At 38.0% G+C, this 20,232-nt stretch overlaps 1 protein-coding gene across 1 annotated transcript; it reads right to left on the bottom strand.

Annotated features, from left to right (window-relative positions):
- Positions 1-612: 612 nt before the first annotated feature.
- On the bottom strand, positions 613-18,539 carry LOC125344860 (ankyrin repeat domain-containing protein 26-like). The gene is made up of 4 exons (XM_048337170.1): positions 18,013-18,539; positions 9,255-9,392; positions 1,725-2,015; positions 613-819 (listed from the first exon to the last, which is right to left on the bottom strand). The coding sequence occupies exons 1-4, from the start codon at positions 18,013-18,015 to the stop codon at positions 613-615; spliced, it is 639 nt and encodes a 212-aa protein (XP_048193127.1). The 5' UTR covers positions 18,016-18,539.
- Positions 18,540-20,232: the final 1,693 nt, after the last annotated feature.

A 20,232-nucleotide genomic window follows, 5' to 3' on the forward strand; every position in this document is an offset into this window, starting at 1 on the left:
TGTCTTCTATATCTCCTCACACTGAGAAATTATTTCTTACTTTATGCAAATTGTACTCTCATACCTGTGTTAATCATTTCCTACATCACAAGCTATCTTTTATGTATTGTATAATAAAACCACTGGTTCTCAGGTGCCCTCTAGTGGTAAGAGCAAAGACTATACTGAAAGAAAGCTAATTTACCAATTGACAGATTGCCCAAAGGAAGAATAATAGTATTTGACTTTTGGATTTAAATTGCATTCTTCTAAAAGATAGTTGAACTTGTTACAAATTTTGTTTTAGAGAATTCTGACCAGAAATTTGATAACAATATAGTAGTCTTAAGAAATAAGAGCTTCAAAATACTTTAGGCGACATGTTAATAGACCATCTTAAATGCATCTTAAAACACTGAGTGGGGAAAAAAAAGCTATGCAGAAAGAAAAAAAGGGGGGGGAATGCAACTATGTCAGATGAAACATTAAAGGCATGTTCATTTATTAACACTGTGTTACAAAACTATATTTTCTAGTTAGCTATTAGGTACCATTAATCTCCTGAAACTGTTTCATTGAAAATATGTGTTAGAGACAAATTAATTAGTTTATGTGGAATGATTTGACTCTGACTTACTTGCTTAGTTTATTTGACAATGATTTTCTAATTTTTATTTCTTTTAGATAGAGTTGCTTATAGTGTTCTCTTTCTATTTTACTAGAATCTACTTGACATCTCATTTCAGAGAGTTCAGTTTCCAGTTCATTAATTCTGTCTTCTGTGTGTTTTTTCGATGAGGCATTTAACTGTTCTATCTTCTCCTGACATGCTGCTTGTTTCTGCAACAAAGCAAAAAAGATGTATTTTAAACAATTATAACCCAAACAACTGTGCATTTCTCTCTCTCTCTCTCTCTCTCTCTCTCTCTCTCTCTCTCTCTCTCTCTCTCTCTCTCTCTCGGGGCTTGAACTCTGGGCCTGGGTGCTGTCCCTGAGCTCTTCAGCTGAAGGATAGTGCCCTACTTGAACCACTTCTGGTTTTCTGGTGGATAATTGGAGATAAGAGTTTCATGGTCTCCTGGACTTTCTTGCCTGGGCTGGCTTTGAACCGGGATCCTCAGATCTCAGCCTCTTGAGTAGCTAGGATTACAGGCGTGAGCCACTGGCACCCGGCTTGTATTTCTCTTTTTATTTTCAAATGAATGTTTGAGTGATTTCAAATATTTGAAAATAGATGCAACAGTTAAAGTACTTATTATTATAAACTGCATTAAACCTGAATTACAAAATATTTAAACTATTCTTTTCTTTAGATATGTTTCAAAACAAACTGAAGTACTCATATGTCTTAAGAATATATTCTACCAGTGAGCTACACCCCTAGATCTAAATCCTTCTGATGTTACTACCCATGTCATCTGATAAAGTATAAAATCAATTTAAATTTTGAAAATTAAGCAATGTCATTTAAGAGCAATATTCAAAATGTTGTATTGCTTCAACATCACCATTTTTATATTCCTCCAAGTAGCTCATTTTACGCCAACTAGTGCTAAAATAATGCTCAATGGAAAAATTATTATGCAAGATCAATATAATTATAATTGTGGAAACGGAAATATTTATGTGGAAAGATATTCTTTTTAGACATCTGCAAAACAAATGAGGGGACTAGATGAAGTACCTATAACACTCATACCTAAAGCATAAATTGACTAAAAATGTTAAGTATATTATAAATTAACCTGCAAAAACAGATTGACTTCTGTCAGTTTCTCCTCTAACTCCTGTTTCGTTCCATCTTCAATCATCTGCTTGTATTGTTCCATTTGACTAAGCTCTAACATATTCTTTGCCATGTGACTCTTGAGCTTTACAATTTCTTCTTCTAACTTCTTTTTATCCTTCTCAAGTGTGCCACATTTCTTTTGGACATTGGTCATAGACAGCAACTCATGCCGGAGAAGTTCATTTTCTTGATGTAAATGTCCATATTTTGAAGACTCAACTTCCATTTTTTCTACAAGACCACTATTCTGTGTGAATAAAAAAAGTATACTTTGGTAATAAAGTGTTTTCAAGTTGGGCACTGGGAGCTCACAACCTGTTATCCTAGCTACTCAGAAGGCTGAGATCTGAGGATCGCAGTTCAAAGCCAGCCTGGGAAGGAAAGTCTGTGAGACGCTTATCTCCAATTAACTACCAGAAAACCAGAAATGGTGCTGTGGCTCAAAGTGGTAGAGCATTAGCCTTGAGGGAAAAGTTCAGGGACAGTACTCAGGGCCTGACTTTAAGCCCTATGATAAACAAACAAACAAAAAACAACTTTTAGATTGAGAATTGTCTAATAAGACCATCGCACACTTTGACACAAATTCTATTACAATAAAGTTTAATGTATAATAGACCACACTGTGGTCTGAATAATTATTCAAAGTAAAATTGTCAGGAGTTACAAAAATTATGATTAGTCTTGAAGGTCATCATGTTTGTCACAAATCATTTGATCTCATTAAATTTCTACAGAATAATACGGTCAATTTTATTTTATTCTAAGAGAAAATCATTTATTTGACAAAAGATTCCTTCGTAATGAATAGCTTACTTGCTATTCTTGTTAAGAAAATCACAGATAATTTACTCTTAAAATTCACTTGAACTACAAGAAAAAAATCAGAATTCTAAGGAAAATCATTGAATTTATTATAAGTTTTAAAGTATTACCATTCGCAGGAACCCAACATTATAAATCAACACGCAGACCATTATTTGGCATTATTCAAAATAGTCAAAAGATTAAAAAAAAAAACCCACAGTGCCTTCTATAGAACAATGGGTTAAAGTATTGTATATAAGCCTGGGCTTTAGACTGTCAGAACTGGTTAGTTATTGTGTGTGTGCCTGAACTCAGAGCCTGGATGCGGTCAGTCACTTGAGCCACAGCCCCACGTGCGGCATTCTTGGGAGTTCATAGGAGGTCTGAGTCTCATGGACTTTCCTACCCTGCTTTTGTTCAACCAGTGACCCTCAGATCTCAGCCTCCCGCCTAGGTAGGATTATAGGCATAACCACCGGTGCCTGGTTGGTTGGTTTGTTTATTGTTGAGTCATTAACTTTATGAATTCAGTAAACTGTCCCATAGAGAGGAGCTGCCACCCGACCAGCAACTAGTATCAGCATGAGCACAATAACTATTTTATCAGTGAAATTTTACAGTGTAAAAGATTTCTATATGCTAATACTGGAGTGAGAAAACTTCCCTTTCAGTATAGGAGCAATTAATATGGAAAGACTTACCAAATTTTCGTTTGCACAAACTTTCTTCAGCTGTTCAATTTGCTCTGCTCTTTCTTTTGCTGTATGTTTTAATGTGAGAATTTTAAGTTCAAGCCTAAAAATGTATATTTTGATATGATTATTCTCATAGAAACCTTTAAAATGTCAAATAATTTCTAAAACAACGCATGTAAATGCAGTCAAAACTTCAATGTATATGCTACAAAATTAAAGTGAGTGGAAAAGTGGGTGGGGAGGGATGAGTGAGAATGTTGAGAAGGCTGACATTGATCAAGACACATGGAATTCATAAAGTGCTTTGTCGAATGACAACTCTGTACAACGACTTAAAGATAATAAAATATTTTTAAAATAAAGAGAAATGAAATAGAAGGGAAATTACTGGGATTCATAAACATTTGTTAAGTATATGACTTGATAAATGCATCAAATTCTACCTAGGCTTTGTGGACGATATACAACTTTACAGTATAAAATCCAAGCTATTTGTCGTTCTTTTTTTTTTTTTTTTGGCCAGTCCTGGGCCTTGGACTCAGGGCCTGAGCACTGTCCCTGTCTTCTTCCCGCTCAAGGCTAGCACTCTGCCACTTGAGCCACAGCGCCGCTTCTGGCCGTTTTCTGTATATGTGGTGCTGGGGAATCGAACCTAGGGCCTCGTGTATCCGAGGCAGGCACTCTTGCCACTAGGCTATATCCCCAGCCCTATTTGTCGTTCTTGATTCCTTTCGTTCTTGCTTTTCCAGGGCTGGATTGAATCCATGGACTGTACACCTGAAATATACTCCCAGCCCTAAATTCATACTTCAAGGTGTATATGTCCCCAGCCTTTATACATGTATTGTTATCCTAACTGTTGTAATTATCCTGCTACATTGGTTATTTGATTTGTAAATGTCCAAGGTATTTATACTTTTGCATGCGTTTTTGCATCATCTCTGCATGTTGTTCAGCACTTTTGTGTAGATCCCGTAATTCTTGCAACTAAAACAAAGAAAAATATTTTAGTAATAATTGGAAAAAGTAGGCAGCTTCTGATTTTTTTCTGCTAAAATTTTAATTGAAATACTCATTACCTGAGTCATTTATATTATTAAGTATGGGAATTTTGTGTTACATTACCACAGGTTAATTGACATATTAGAAGTTTAATGGCTTGAGAATTTTAAAGTAACACATAGTATAAACTAACACTTTAAATAAATGCATATTGATCATGATACATATATATGTATATGTATATGTATATACATATTATGGCTATGGGACTGCAGCATATTTTCATTTAAAATTATGTTTTTTCAGACACTCATATTTACAATATTGATGAAAGGAGGGAAAGTGACAGTCCCATATAGTAAGAATTTATATTTTATATTCCTAGCATCATCTCATCAAGGATGATTTGCAAACCTCAAGAAGATAAATGATCACAGCTATATTGCAGATGTTAATAACACAGTGCTTTAAGTGACAAATAGACGTGTTATAGAAAAGTATGACAGGCAGTTTGTTCAAAATGGCCTGCATGTCAGGTCTGAATTCTTGACCCAGCAGTGAGGTTGAGCAAGTTAACTTTGTTATGTTTTAGTTTTGTCATTGTTAAGTGGAAATAATTGCATTAACTCCCTCACCAAAGTATTGGGAGATAAAATTAAACAGTCCAATGTGAGCAGGGTTCTACTAGCCTTAGGGTTATTGTGGAATAATAATAATAATAATAATTGTGCTCTTATAATATTTGAACTTTTCTACAGGTAGCATAAGACTGGAAGGGTTATTCTCTACAATTTAACATTGAGTCATTCTTTCTGCCACTAATAAGGAAAGAGAGGCCACAGAAAACCAGAATATATCCCCTAACTTTCATGGAACTTTCTCCACTTCTGCCCAACAGTATTTCCTCTGCTCCTAATAACTTATAACTTATTTATATTAGAATTCAATGGTGGTCCGTCATCTTGGTGCATAAGGCAAATGATACCTCCTGGATTAGGAAGTTGGAAACTGATACAGCTCTCACTGTGAATGATTAAGCTTTCCAATCTGAAAAGAAAAATACCAGACTACTTGAAGTCAAGGCTCCCACGTCAATCCCAAACCATTCACAGCAAGAGGTCACGGTGGGCTGCTTTAGGAAAGCTTTATGGAGAGCTTTCAGTGGCTAGAATTTGGCACACATCCCAGTTCTATCTATATAAGGAAGGATAGAAAAATATATTAGTTCCATAGTAAGAAATTATCATTTAGTGGAACTGTCCTTTTAAAAGCTTTAAGTTTAAAGATATCTTTCGAATTTAAAAAAGCCTTAGCATGCCAGTGTCTCAAAAAATAAACTTTTAATATCTTATGAGTGATGGAACATCCTAACTGCTGCCATGAAAACACTCCCAATTTATTCAAGGAAAGGGTGATGTGAATGTTATTATATAAAATTACCCCTTGGGTAAATTTATTATACTTGGATAAGATTAACTGACATAGGTAGAACTAAATGATCTGAAAGGAAATTATGCCTTTTTATGCAAGACACCTGCTGAGAAGAGGAGGCGAGGGAGAGACAGAGGAGTTAGATAATGCTTAGTTAGTTAATGAAGAAGTAAATTATGAACCAGCTATAAATAAATAAAAACTGAAAATGCAGAAAGGCTAGCAGGAGTAAAGGCAGAGATAGGAAAATGTGTCTCAGTAAACCAGAGAATAAAACTCCAGGTGAAGGGAAATAAAGTTGTATTTGCCACATATCTTACAACTGAATGTTCAGCGTAGCATTATTGATAACAGCCCAGAAGTACAATTAACCTATGACCCATCCACTTATGAGTGCTACTAGAGCAACATTGCAATGCCAGAAACAGTGAAGAGAGGATTCATTCATTATACAAATGAAATGAAAAATTAAAAAAAAACCCACCATGTTAAGGAAAAGAAGACAGTCAAAAATAACTAATTATTACTAAAAATACAAATTATGGGCTGGGAATATGGCCTAGTAGTAAAGTGCTCGCCTCCTATACATGAAGCCCTGGAGTCGATTCCTCAGCACCACATATATAGAAAAAAGCTGGAAGTGGCTCTGTGGCTCAAGTGGCAGAGTGCTAGCCTTGAGCAAAAAGAAGCCAGGGACAGTGCTCAGGCCCTGAGTCCAAGCCCCAGGACTGGCAACAACAACAAAAACAAACAAATTCTGCAGGATTCGGAAGTTTTAGAAATAATGAATAAATTGGTGTTTTCTAGGCCAGGAAATGGATGCTGGCGGTGGAGTCCAGGGGTGGCTTCCATGGAACTTGCAGTTCTTCAAGACATTGAAAAGCACACTTACATGACTCTGAATACACCGAGCCACGCTACCCTGTGTGCCAAACAGGTAGGCGCTGTGTTTATCCACACTGCCTCCAAAGAGGTCTTACAAACCCACTGCAGGCCTGGGGATGTGGCCTAGTGGTAGAGCGCTTGCCTCGCACGCAGGAAGCCCTGGGTTCGATTCCCCAGCACCACATATACAGAAAATAGCCAGAATAAACCCCTCCCCTGAGTCAAACCGGTGGAAGTTCCAGAAGCTCACCCCCAGACAGCCTGTAAGTGTGCGAGAGGAGGAGTCTCCAATCTAGAACACCTCGCCACTGGCTCTTTCCTGAAGGAGACCTTGAACCGGCCACCGTCTCTCGTGGGATGGGAACCGCAGAGGAGCAAACCCCTCAGGAGAGACAAGGCCCTATGGAGCCACGAGTCCTGTCTACTCAAGGGCCCGGGAAGCCATCGCAGCAGCTTCTCCCCCACCAGTCCTCAGTTTACCCCCAGTGGTCCAGTGTGGGAAAGCGGGTCAGCCCAACGTGGATGGTGTGTGTGTCTATTATATATATATATATATACTGCTAGTGTATTCTTCAAAAGCATAATCTATAACTATCCATGTGAATTTTAGCCTAAGTTTCAAAGCTCACTTCTTTCAACATTTGATGTTAATTGCTTTGCTGCATTGTAATCAACCTAAAATCATCTAGTGGCAAAATGTGAAAAAGGTGTCTACATAATATTACAAAACTCTGAAATTAGGATGAATAAAAATTACTTAAAATTGAAACTTTAAATAAGAGTTCGATGGCATAAGGGGTTAAACCAGTGTTTGTGATATTAATAGATTTTTTTTAGTATCTATTCCACTGTGGTTACATGATCCTATGCCTATTCTCTTACAGTACCTTAAAAATTATTACATAGGCATAAAAACCAATCTTGGCTATCAGCTTTTTTTCCATCTGTCAGATAAAACTGGTTTATCCCACGTGAACCATTTTGTGATGTTAGAATACTGTTTAGTAATATATTACTTCTATATCATTGATTAGCATCAAATTCTCTTTGTGAAAGTTAAACATCAAGCAAAGAAAGAAGTTTTACTTTGGGGAAATCTGAATCAAATTTTGGACATATGCTTTTGGTATATAATCAGACAGCTAAGTTTTTTTTCTTTATAAGAATCTATAAAAAAAGAATTTGTAGTACTTCACATTTTAACCCAAATGAATAAAAAGTAATATAAAACAAACACAAAACTTCAGGGGAAAAGATATCTATTCTCTAGTTTCTGCATAAAAATAATTACAAGTGATATATATATATATATGAAACTGCACAGTTTTCTCTACAAATAATTTAATAAGCATTTCCTTTGGCTAAAACATTGTTAATAAAAATACAGACAGAAATGTTATGCTGTTATTCTGTAGCCCAAATTCCTTTGAAAGTTTTCTTTAATGTTTCAAAAATGTGAAAATATGATTGGATTAAAATTTTACCTCATTCATTTAAAATTTGACCTAAAATATTTTCTAACCGTTTCAGTGATAGAACATTGACTTTACTGTACACCTTTCTATGTCTTCAGACCTTATTCTGTCTAAATAAAAATTAAAGAATTTTTCATAAAAAAAAAGAAAAAAAGGCAGAGGGTGCTGTGGCTCAAATGGTAGAGTGCTAGCCTTGAGCAAAAAGAAGCCAGGGACAGTGTTCAGGCCATACATTCAAGCCCCAGGACTGGCAAAAAAACAAAAACAAACAAACCATTGCCAAAGTTTGGTACTATTCTTATTTCTCTATTTGGGTTATCAGTACTATTCTTGTTCTATATCTATGCTTTTGTAATTTGTCTAAAATGAAAAGGAACTGCCTAATTTATCAAATAATTTGAAAAATAACTCAAAGCATATATATTTTAAAAAAAGAATATTTTTCCTTCATGTTCTATCAAAATACAAGAAATAAATGTATGTAGACCATAGGCAAGGGACATGTATCAGGGATAAAGAAGCTGAAAAGCATTCAAGAGGACCTGTCTTCCCTATTGAAGACTGAAAAAAGAAACCATGAAACAAAACACAGGGCAAGGTAAAGCTCAGGGACAGAACGCTTACTGAAGCATCTATCTATCTATATTTATCTATCATCTATCTATCTATATCATACATCCTATCATTATTTTCCAAAGCTCTTTGTCGTGAAAGACAGGATAACTGGGAGCACACACTGACTTTTCTCAAAGGAGAAAATGGCAAACAAAATATCACCTCTGATAGCTGTTATTTTATGCTTACCTAGCACTGGAAGAAATAACCCAGCCAGCCTACTAGCATACAAATGAGGGAAATCGGTGCCCCAAATAGAACATGTATTATAGTACCAAAGACGATTTGATCATGAAACTATAAATTCCTATAAAAATGCTAGGCCCCTTTGCATTGTACGAGGTCATTCTATATGTTCCCTACTCGGCTGCTAGAGGCGAAGGAAGTTGACTTCAGAACATTGTCCAGTGAGACAGAAACAGCATAGTCTCCACATACACTGGTGTTACACATACATAGGGTTTTCAATTCTACCATACTCTCTTATGGTTCTGGCATATTCTCATATTCTGCACTGAGCAGGATTTTGAAATATGTGCATACGGAAGTGCATACACACAGATTTAGAAACACTACCTCAGAACTCATTTTAGCTTTTGATATCTCCATTTCCTTTTGCTTGGAAAGATGATTTTCCAGAATTTCATCTTGTAATATTCTGGCACTTTGTTCTTCAGAAAGCTTTCTCAGGGTATCATTTCGTTCCTGTAAAGCCTAGAAAAAGACATTTAATTAAGTTTTAGTATCACATCATTTAGGGTAGCCAAGGCATTACTTAAGAGAAGAACATTATGAAAACAGTTGAAAGCTAAAACTCAAAAATACGAGAACTTTTCACTCACGTTAATCAAAAGTTAACTGCAAAATGGCATTTAAATTGATCAAAAGCAGAAACTTCATAAAACCAGAGATTGTATCATACATTATTTCTTTTTAAATGTGCAGTTTGTTTATTAACATAAAGATGCCTAAGTTACATTACTACTAGTGATTAGAGTCCAGTGCTCATTCATAAAATATATCATGATCATCTATTAGATGCCAAGATTTACAATAAAGAATTTCAGGAATAACTCTCCTAGTTTATATTTAAGTAGAGGTGAGGATTTGTTTTTAAATCTAAACAATATATTTATACCTCACGTAACAGGGCTTCAGTGACCAGCAACTTCACACGTAATGGCTTTATGGCTATACTATATGTTATGTGGCTTGTTAGGTGGTAGAGGTCTTAAGCTTGTAAATGCACACGAGGGATGTTTGCAGAGTTATAAAATTACTAAACATTTCTCAGATTGTATCTTCACCAGTAAGAAACATATGACAGGATATATCTTGAATCAAAAGGAAAACGACTATTGATGAAATAAAGTGAGAAATATGAAGTTTTACCCAATACTCATTACCTGACTCAAATCATTTTTTACAGTTTTCAGTTCCTCACTCAGTGTCCTAACAGAGACACCAAGTGTTTGTCTCATTTTAACTACATTGTTATATTGCTCTTCTTTATCTCTTAACTGTTCTTTAATTTTTTCATAAAGCCCATCAATATTTCTTCTCTCTTCTTCTTCTTGCTTTAGGGCAAATCTGCAATTAAATGTGCTTATCTTAAAAGTCATTTTGGTAGAGAATGAAAATTCAATTTATAATCTCACTGTTCATCTGTTAATTTGTTATCTTAATAAAATTCCTATGCTTTTAAAAAAATTGTCAAGGTTACAGTTTCAAACACAAGGCAGTGAGTACATTTCTTATCAAACGTGTTACCTCCGCTCTCGTTTTCTCCCACTTTCCCTCCACCCCATTACCCCCCCCCCCCCGCCGGAGTTGTACAGTTGGTTTACAGCATCTTGTCTTGCAAGTATTGTTGTTGCATCTGTTCACCCTTTACCCCTTTGTCTCTCCATTTTGATGTTCCCCTTCCCTTCCCTAGTTCAGTAAACATATATACAATACCCAGGGTGCCGAAATCAAATACAGTGACAACAGGGGTAAAACCATAGGAAAGAAAAACAAGAGAAAAAGATCTAATTTCACATTGTATGTTGAAAATAACAACGATAAACCACTGAATTCTGTACCTTGAACTTCATTTTGCTTAGCATCATCTTATGTGATCATATATACATAGCTATTAAGCAGGCTATTATGATCATCTTTTAGGACTATCCTAGATATATACTAATGGTTACCAATGAGGGAAACCATCCAATCTATACTTCTTTGGGTCTGGCTCACTTCACTTAGTATGTTTTTTCCCAAGGCTTCAATTTCCTTATGAATGGGACAATGTCTCTCTCTCTCTCTCTCTCTCTCTCTCTCTCTCTCTCTCTCTCTCTTCTCGTTCTTTCTTTTCCTCCCTCCCTCCCTCCCTCTCTTTCTTTCTTTCTCTCTTTCCTTTCTTTCTTTCTTTCTTTCTTTCTTTCTTTCTTTCTTTCTTTCTTTCTTTCTTTCTTTCTTTCTTTCTTTCTTTCTTTCTTTCTTTCTTTCTTTCTTTCTTTCTTTCTTTCTTTCTTTCTTTGCCAGTCCTGAGGCTTGAACGTAGGGCCTGAGAACTGTCCTTTTTTGCTCAAGGCTAGGACTCTACCACCTGAGCCACAGCACTGCTCCAAAGTGGGGTTGCTAGGTCATAGGGGAGCTCTAGGTTTACCTTTTGATGAACTGCCATACTGCTTTCCAGAGTGGTGGAATAAGCTTACACTCCCAACAACAGTGTAGTAGAGTTCCCTTTTGGACACATCCCTGTTATTAGTTTTCTTGATAATGGCCATTCTTACCGGGGTGACTGGAATCTCAGTGTTGTTTTGATTTGCATTTGTTTTATGGCCAGTGAGGTTGAGCATTTCTTCATATGCCTCTTGGCCTTTCTCATTTCCTGTTCAGAAAAGTCTGTCTTTCAGTCTTTAGCCCATTTATTAAGGGGGCAGTTGTTTCTTTGAGGGTTTGTTTTTGGGGAATTTAAGTTTTGAGGTCTATGTATATTTTAGATGTGAGGCCCTTCTCTGTTGTGTGGCCAGTGAAGATCATCTCCCTATCTGAGTGCTTTCTATTTATCTTTCAAACTATGTCCTTTGCCATGCAGAAGCTTTACAGTTCAATGCAATCCCATTTGTCCAACCTTTCTTTGATTTGTTATGTTTCTGGGCCTTTAAAAGAAAGTTTCAACATGTGCCAAGGAGCCCAAGTGTTTCTCTTATTCCTTCCTGCAATGTTTTCAGGGTATTTACCTTGAGGTCGTTGATCCATTTGGAATTGATTCTGGTGCAGGGTGGTACATAAGGATTTAACTTTAGTTTTTTTTTTTTTTTTTTACAGGTGTTTAACCAATTTTTCCAGCACCAGTTTTTGAAGAGGTTGTCTTTCTTCCATCCTATTTATTTAGCTCTATTAATCTTTGGTTAGTCTCATGACAATCAAGTATGGGTGCATGCATGCCTTCAATTTTTCATTAATTGAATTTACCACTCGTGCTTGTAGAGCATTTTGAGGACAATCCTCTTGGCTTTTCATTGACTACTCTATGGCCTGTTTCTTTTGAGCAGGAGTAGATTCCCTGACTTGCCATTTTCTTGTGCTTCTTCTTCACATTTGGGAAAGAAAGGAAATCCAATAATACAACAGAACACAATTTTAAGGCATGAACTAGCCCAGACCTGAGTCTTGTAGTTGTACAGACTTTAGAATTTCACTGTCATAGGTAAATTCACTCTTTCTTCAATATAAAAACAGATCAACTACCACCACAGAACACAATTTTAAGACAAAAATCAACCCTGGACCTTGTAATTGCCCTGATCTTGGAGGATCAATATGTTAGGTAGCTATTCCCCTATCTCTGAATTTATTTGTTAGGGAAGGAGTATTGTGACTCAGGGGTTGGATTATATATAGTTGGAACCAGTGAACTAACCTGTCCTTACCTTTAGATCTATCTGAACTGAAAGGATTACTCAATGAACCCCTTTGAGACAATCAAGAACTAGGGATCAATGGACTATAAAGGTGCAAGGAGGAGTGTAGAACCAGCACTTACAAAAGGGATAAGGGAAAATGGGAGGAGCAATTAAGAGTAGAGAAATGGAGGGAATGAAAGGGACAGAGGGATGATGGCTGAGATATAAATCCAGAGAAATGAAAAAGAGAGTGAGAGTAAAAAAGTAAAAAATAAGGGTAAGAAAAAAACAAAAAAGAAATAAAAAACTTAAAAGGTTATGTAAATGTAGGCGAATAATACCAAACCCAATGAGGGTACTGAGCCTGAGAGGCAGAGCTTCTGCTCATGGGAGCCTGGATTTCGTCTGTGCCTCCTGAGGGCGGAGGCCTAAGAAACGCTGTTGGCTACGGATCTAGGGAAGAAATAGAAAACAATTACAAGAGGTTTGTTTTTAAAGAGAGAATAGAAAAAGAAGAAAAAAATATATCTAATTTGCTCATTGCTGTGAGACTATCTTCCAATATTGCCTCTGGTAGCAGACCAAGTAGTAAATATACTACTGCCTTGATTTTTATTTTTATTTTTTATTATTTAAATAGTCTCTGTGATAGATAGTCTCAGTCCCCAAAAGCTGTGCCTCCTGGCAGTTATACTTCTGTGTGATTTCCTCCTAGGGCATGAACTGGACCCTGGGACTTGCCTGGATGGAGCAGGATATGGTAAAAATGAGAGAATAGTCTCTCTACGCTTACAGTCCCAAAAGACTGGCTTCCACCGGGCTGGATTGCTTTTTCTTGGTCTCTGCTTCACTCCCTCTGAAGAATGCCAGTACTGTACCATGGGCTGCCTAAAGAAAAGGTCCCACATGGAGAAACTGAGGGAAGCTTCTGGCCAGCAGTCAGCCTGTGGGGAAGTCAATCCTGCTGAAGGCCCTGTGACCTGAACGTGGAAAGCAATCCAGTCTTCCTGGAGCTTTGGGGTAACGGCAGCCCTGGCCCACACCTGGATTGCAGCCCTGCGAGCAACCAAGCCACCAGTACACAGGGATGCGAGCAACCGAGCCACCAGTACACAGGGATGTCTCGCCCACTGAGAGCTCAAGGTAATGACGGGTTGTGTTTGGCTCACATATTTTGTAGCAATTTGATAGGAAACAATAGATGACTAACAAAATCTCCCTCTCCCGAGAGGAAAAAAAAATTTAAAAACTGATGGAGAATTAGAAAACATTTAAAAAGTTATAATCGGTCAAAAGAATTCTTCATTATTGGGGTGACCTTGTGTCGTCTTTGGATGGAGCCTCTGATTTCCTGGCCAGGGTCAGCTTTCCTGTGGCTTCGTTGGTTTCTTAAGTCATTTGTTTGAGGTGGGAGGAAGGGGGTCCCCTTTTCAGATCGAAACAGTTGTTGTTATTATTATTATTATTTTAGAAACTCTTGCAGCCGGCTAAGCTACAGATCTGCAGAGGGGCGGGTGGGATGGGGGTGCGGGGGGGGCTGTGACTGTGTTTTCCTGTGGGTGAATGGGCAGCACCCCAGGAGAAGCTCTTCCCACCTGGGTGGGGAGACCTCCCCCCTGGCTGGAGCTGACTGTCAGATTCCTTTGCCCTTTGGGAAGATGGCCAGGTCTGTGCCAGCCTCAACGCTGGCATCTTCTTTCTCTCCAGTGGTGGGGGGGAAGGGCTCCCTGCCAACTGCTGTTCTGGGGGTGCAAGCGGGGCTGTCTTTTGTGGGGTACTCATGCTTCCCATGGCCTTGGGGCCGCCTGGGGTCCGTGGCCAGTGCGCGCTGGGCCTGAGCCTGGCCCGCTCTGTCCATGGCTCTTGTCCTGGTTTTTGCCCTGCCCGTGTGGCGGCTTCTGCGGCTCCGATTGGACCGGGCTTCCCAAGCAGGCTGCCTAGCGCTGTCCTTCCTGGCCCCCCCCGCGATTCTACCGTGGCCCCCTCGGCGGTGGGTCTGTCTCGGGAACACTGAAACGGGATTCCTGGAGATCGCCCAGCCAGCCCCCGCCGGCTCCTCCCCAGTTTTTCTGGGTCTCAATTTCTATGCTTCTCAACACACACACACACACACACACACACACACACACACACACACACACATTTAGTTCTCATATTTAAAAATTCTCTGGGTCTCAATTTCTATGCTTCTCAACATATATATATATATATATATTTAGTTCTCATATTTAAAAATTCTCACGTCCACCGCTTCCAGAGAACACATGTGCTTGAAAGGTTAGAGTGAAAGAATATTCAGCTATCTGTAAATGTCATTTCTACCTCTTACAAATATTATGGAAAAGGAATTTTGAAGTCTCTCAGTATATTGACAAGTGTAAAACTTATTTTTTTACAGTCATGTTTATACCTCAATAAAAAAAACATATTGTCAAGTAAACTAACTTTCTATACCTATTGCCTACAAATAAGTTTATTAATTAGTTAGAACTCCAGTAGACTCTCAATGTTTCCTATCGCTGCTGCATTAGTTCCTTCTGGTCCCCTCATTTCTGTGCTCCCCTTTGCACTCATCGAAACAGATTAAACTTACATACAGGACAAAAAAGCACAGACGTCAAAAGCATTTCTTGGTGTTCATTTTGATAAGCATCATTTTATACCACCATATGCACACAGCTATTGAGTCCCTGTGGGCCTCTCCCATTACATCCTGCTCTGGTCTCACTGTGTGAATGGTTAGAGCCCTGTTTAATGTGTCATGTCCACGTAAACACATCTTTTAAGTGATCGGATCTTACCTCAAATTGCGGAGTTCCTGTTCCTGTTCTACTTTTGCATGCTCTTCTTCTGATAGCTCTTTGTGTAGTATACTAATATTTTTTCTCATGTGTTCAGTTTTTTCTTTCAGGGCTTCATAGTGGCTACATTTAAGTTTTAATACTTTTTTATATGCATGAAGTGTATCTTGGATTTTCAATATCCTACCAGGATCTATATCAGGGAGAAAACAAGACATACATGAAACATAAAGAACCTGTCAAATATGAAGTACTGAACATTTTCATATTTTATACACTAAACACTAGACTCTGGCGTAGAACATATTATGCTAAGTTCTGCAGCTAACACAGATAAGAACATGTTCAAGTTCTAACTCTAGTGCAGATGAAAGACAAGTAAACATGGCCACAATACATTCCCACCGATTATGTGACACAAAAAAGTTCTGTAATCAGCAAAGTGAATCTGATCTAAACTGAACTCAGGGGGTTTTCCCTGGAGAAAAGATGGCTACCTTGAAGCCTGAAGGGTGAGCAGGAGGCAGGCAGAGGGAGAAGGGGGGCACTAAGGATCTTTTGTGTCCGCTGTGGCCACCATGGACCCGTAAGTACTAGTTTTGTTTCTGAAACAAAATGAAGCATACCAAATGTCTAAAACACTTTTCAGAAAAATAGATGTTAGTTCATGATCTCCGATAGACAGGAAGCAAATAAAGTTGACCTTTCCGCGTCCTAACGTCTTGCTCTGAAGTGCTTCCTAGGATGCTACAATGAGAGAAGGAGCTGAAATAGTCGATGCCAGAGTAAGTGAGTGGTGGTAAAAGCTGAGAGCGGGTTGAAAGCAAGGCAGTCAGGTGGATCCCTGAGATAAGGATCGCAGGACAGAACCCTGTGCAGGACAGCACTGCAGGTCAACAGCCCTACAGATTTGCAAGGACTTCCTTTAGTAATTATCAGAGCACTGAGGACACACGTGTGACCGAAAACTACCGGGTATCGAGGGAAGGAAATCTGAAAGGATTATAGAGAGGTCAGGCTGTTCATTTGAAATTCAACTGTAGTCCAGATTGAAGGTCAAAAGAGAGGTGTAAGTATGAAATATAATCAAAACAACAGGTTGAGCATGTCGAGACACAAACAGAGAAACCAAACTGAATGATGACAGACAATCCTAACTCCAGTAGAAATCTGAACTGAGAAGGTTTCTCATGTGTTTGGATTGTTTTTCAGATTTTAGAGAACTTTCGTATAAACCATGTACCCTGGAGATAGCAAAATTTAAGAAAAATTAAGTCTCACATAATTTATCACTGTAAGCACAAATTTACCATAAACGTTGGAGTTAATCAAAATGTAATTTTCAATACAGACTGTTCTTGCCGCCATTTTAAGTGAGGACAAGGTAAACAGTCATGAAGTTGTAGAATGATATAATTGCACTACTGTAGTATGTTTAGAATCCATATTTGTTCAGGTGCATAAGATGGGCTTCAAAATAAACTTTTGATCTTCAAATTATAAATAAATAGCCATAGTAGTAAATTATAAATAAATAGCAATAGTTAATAGCAGTTGAGGATGTAACTAAACTATTCTGAATGTCTGGGATGATGAGGAGGTCCTAGTGTCTGTGCCAGCAGTGTCTCAGCAGGAATATCTAGACAGTGTGAAGGAAAAACAAAGCTCACAGAGTCTCACACTCAGACAAGAGTTGATGGAGTCTCAATAATTGGACTCCATCTTCTAAACCCCGACTCTTGGGCCTCTGGTGCCATGCCATGTTCTTTGGCTTTCTTTCACCTCTCCTTCCCTCTTTTCTCTCTGCTTTCCCCATGTCCGGCTCACCCTGCATCTCCAGCAGCCGTTGTGACCTCTGCCCCCTGCACAGTACCATCCCTGAATTCCACAGGGCACTCGGCAGGGGTCATCAAGATGCCAACAGCCAGGCAGCCCCAGGAGAGGAAGTCTCTGCTTGTTCTCCCTTCTGAAGAAACCTTGTCACCTTCTCCCCCTACAACGATGCCAGCCAGGTGGGAGGAATGAGGGGAGAGTTTTCAAGTATCTCAGCAATGTCTGAGCCTTCCATGTTGAATTTTCTTTATTAAAATGTACTTTTATCTTACAGAAAAGCTAGAGGAATTAGGTAATTATCTCTGTAGTAACACAAAAGCATAGCTTGTGTTTAAGCAACAAATGAATATGATTATGTCTGAAATTTAAAAAAATGTGTAGTTACAGTTGCTGATTAGATCACGGCTTTTGGAAAAGTGGCAATGGATATATAACATTTATAAAGTTTCTACAGTAGTGGAGGCAGAGATGAGGGTAACTGATCTGATAAAGTGATCATGTTAAAGGCAAAGGGAGAAACAGTCAATCAAAAGCCTGAATGAACCACTCACAGTGAACAAATGGCAATATTAATTAAAAACACTGTTCTCATTATGATTATTATTAACTATTGTTTGCAGTAACGGGATCAAGCCCAGGGCCTTGCATCTGCTGAGCAAATCTACCACTGAGCTACATCTGTAGACTTTTTATCCAATTATAGTATAATACACATTTCTCGTGAACACAACAGTGTTCTATGGTGTAGTACTGAACACTATCCATGTATTACGGTCAAAGATCATACGTGTTCAAGCATCTTACCATTGTACTTCAGTCTAAGTTGCTTGAGTAACACCAAGATGTCATCACAGTCCGGACCAGACAGCTCCCATCCTCCACAGGTTATTTCAGATGACAGAGTGAAGTCATCAGACTCACTCATGGTAGTTATCTCATTTTTCACCTGAAAATAAATCATACTAATTCAGTTTCTACAACATTTATACCCTATATTAAAGGTACGAAGTGATATTTTCCATCTTTTTAGATAAGCAGGAGATAGGTAATGCTGAAAAAAAAGTCATTTGTGCCAAATGATATTTTACAATGGATAGAGATTATTAATTCCTATTTCAATGTAAATTTCATTATATAATCAAAGATTCTCTATTTTCACGTTGTTTTTAATGTATTTTTAATTTGAATTTTTATTAATATAATGGCATAATACATTTTCCTAACAAACATTGCTTTTGATTATTGTTTTTAACCATACCTTTGTCTTAGTTTTTTCTTTTTGAGCTACCAACTCTCCAAAAGATTCACAATTTTTTTTTTCCACACTTGTAATCTTAGCTACTTGGTAAGCTAAGATCTGAAGATTGCAATTCAAAATCATCCCAGGCAGGAAAGTCCACGACACTCTTATCTCCAATAAATTACCCCCAAAAAATAAGTAAATACAAGTCAAAAGTGGAGCTCAAGTGGTCGGTCACTAGCCTTGAGCAAAAAATCTCAGAAACAGCACCCAAGCCCTACGCAAAATTTGAAGAATATCTGCAGCTACTGTCTTTCATACAAAAATTTCCGAATTTGTAATTTATGTTCCTACTCATAACACTTTATGAATAGGTAAAGTCCATTAACTCATAAAGTATTAGTCTACTTAAAATACCATTTTTCTACAAATATAATACAACTATAAACAGCAGTGACATTAAGGAACAAAAATCACACTGTTGTTAAATTCATATCAAACTTTCCACCTGTCAAAGCAAAAATATATTACTAGCACTATTTGACAGGACGAAATAAAGACTTTTTGTCTTTTTCATTTTAAATTAAAATATGTGTTGAAGGACATTCAAACCTTGGGGAATACTGTTTAATTCCTCAGATGAGAGAGACATTGTTTTAGTAAGAATTGGAATTAGTTTTCTTAGAGCATTCTACGCATATCCTGCCTATTATTTTATGCACTGTGCCCGTGTCTCACTCATTTTTAATCCTTACAACAATTCTGAAAATTGAAATACCATTAGGGATTTCAAAACAGAAAGAACTACACAGAAAAAGGCCAGGTAACTTAGCCAAGCTTGCACACCTCGTCAGTGGTAGACCCGATTTGAAACCCTTAAATTCTGCTCCACCCCATGTGACACACAAATAGCATTTATCTTCAGGTGTTTTTATGTGATCATTGCAGGTGTACTTATAGCAATTAATAAAGGATGAATCTTGCAATACTTTTAACAATAAAAAGTCTTTATGCTTAGCCAATTTTGGAAACTTCATTTCAATAATGATTTTTAAAAATCTTTATTGAAAATGTGATGAGCAGGGGGATTACAAATACATAAGTAAGGTAATGATGACATTTGTTTCTAAACAATGTTACCGCATCCTCATTTTCTCCCAGTTACTCCTCCCTACTCCCCTTCCCCCAAGTTGTTAAGGGTGATGATATCCAACCTCTTGTTAAGTGAGTATCATTGTTGTATTAGTTCATCCTTTGACCTGCTGTTTCTGTGATTCCCTTTCCCTTCCCCTGGTCAAAGAATCTTATACACAAGACACAAGGTACAGAAAATTAAGAGGAAAGGAAAAAAAATCCCTAAAAATTAAAAACACGACATACAGTATGTAATAAGAACCTCTTGCTTCCATATCTGGGGGTGCATGTGGATTCCCTTCCTTCTATATGGTCCCCTGTATTAAGCAATTGGGTTGCTGAGATGCCCTGTTAAGAATAGCAATGATTTTGTCAAGGACTCTCTCCTTCAGGCAATCAGCGGCGTGTACACCTTTCCAATCTCAGTCCCCAGCACGCACTCAGGGGTACCAGGCTGGCTAAGGAGCGCCATTCTCCTTCCAGGCCTTTTCTCCCAGAGAGGCCAAAGCTACTGTCCTCTTACCTCCTCCGCTCTGGGAAGGCTCTGGGTGCCCCGAAGCCACGCCCCACTGGCCGTTTCTGCCCTCTGCCCTTTAACGCCTGGGTGTGGTTGACACCCCCACCCCACCCCGGGGCTCCTTGTGGTACAC

This window comes from Perognathus longimembris, unplaced genomic scaffold (assembly GCF_023159225.1).
Source record: "Perognathus longimembris pacificus isolate PPM17 unplaced genomic scaffold, ASM2315922v1 HiC_scaffold_4562, whole genome shotgun sequence".
Classification (NCBI taxonomy): domain Eukaryota; kingdom Metazoa; phylum Chordata; class Mammalia; order Rodentia; family Heteromyidae; genus Perognathus; species Perognathus longimembris.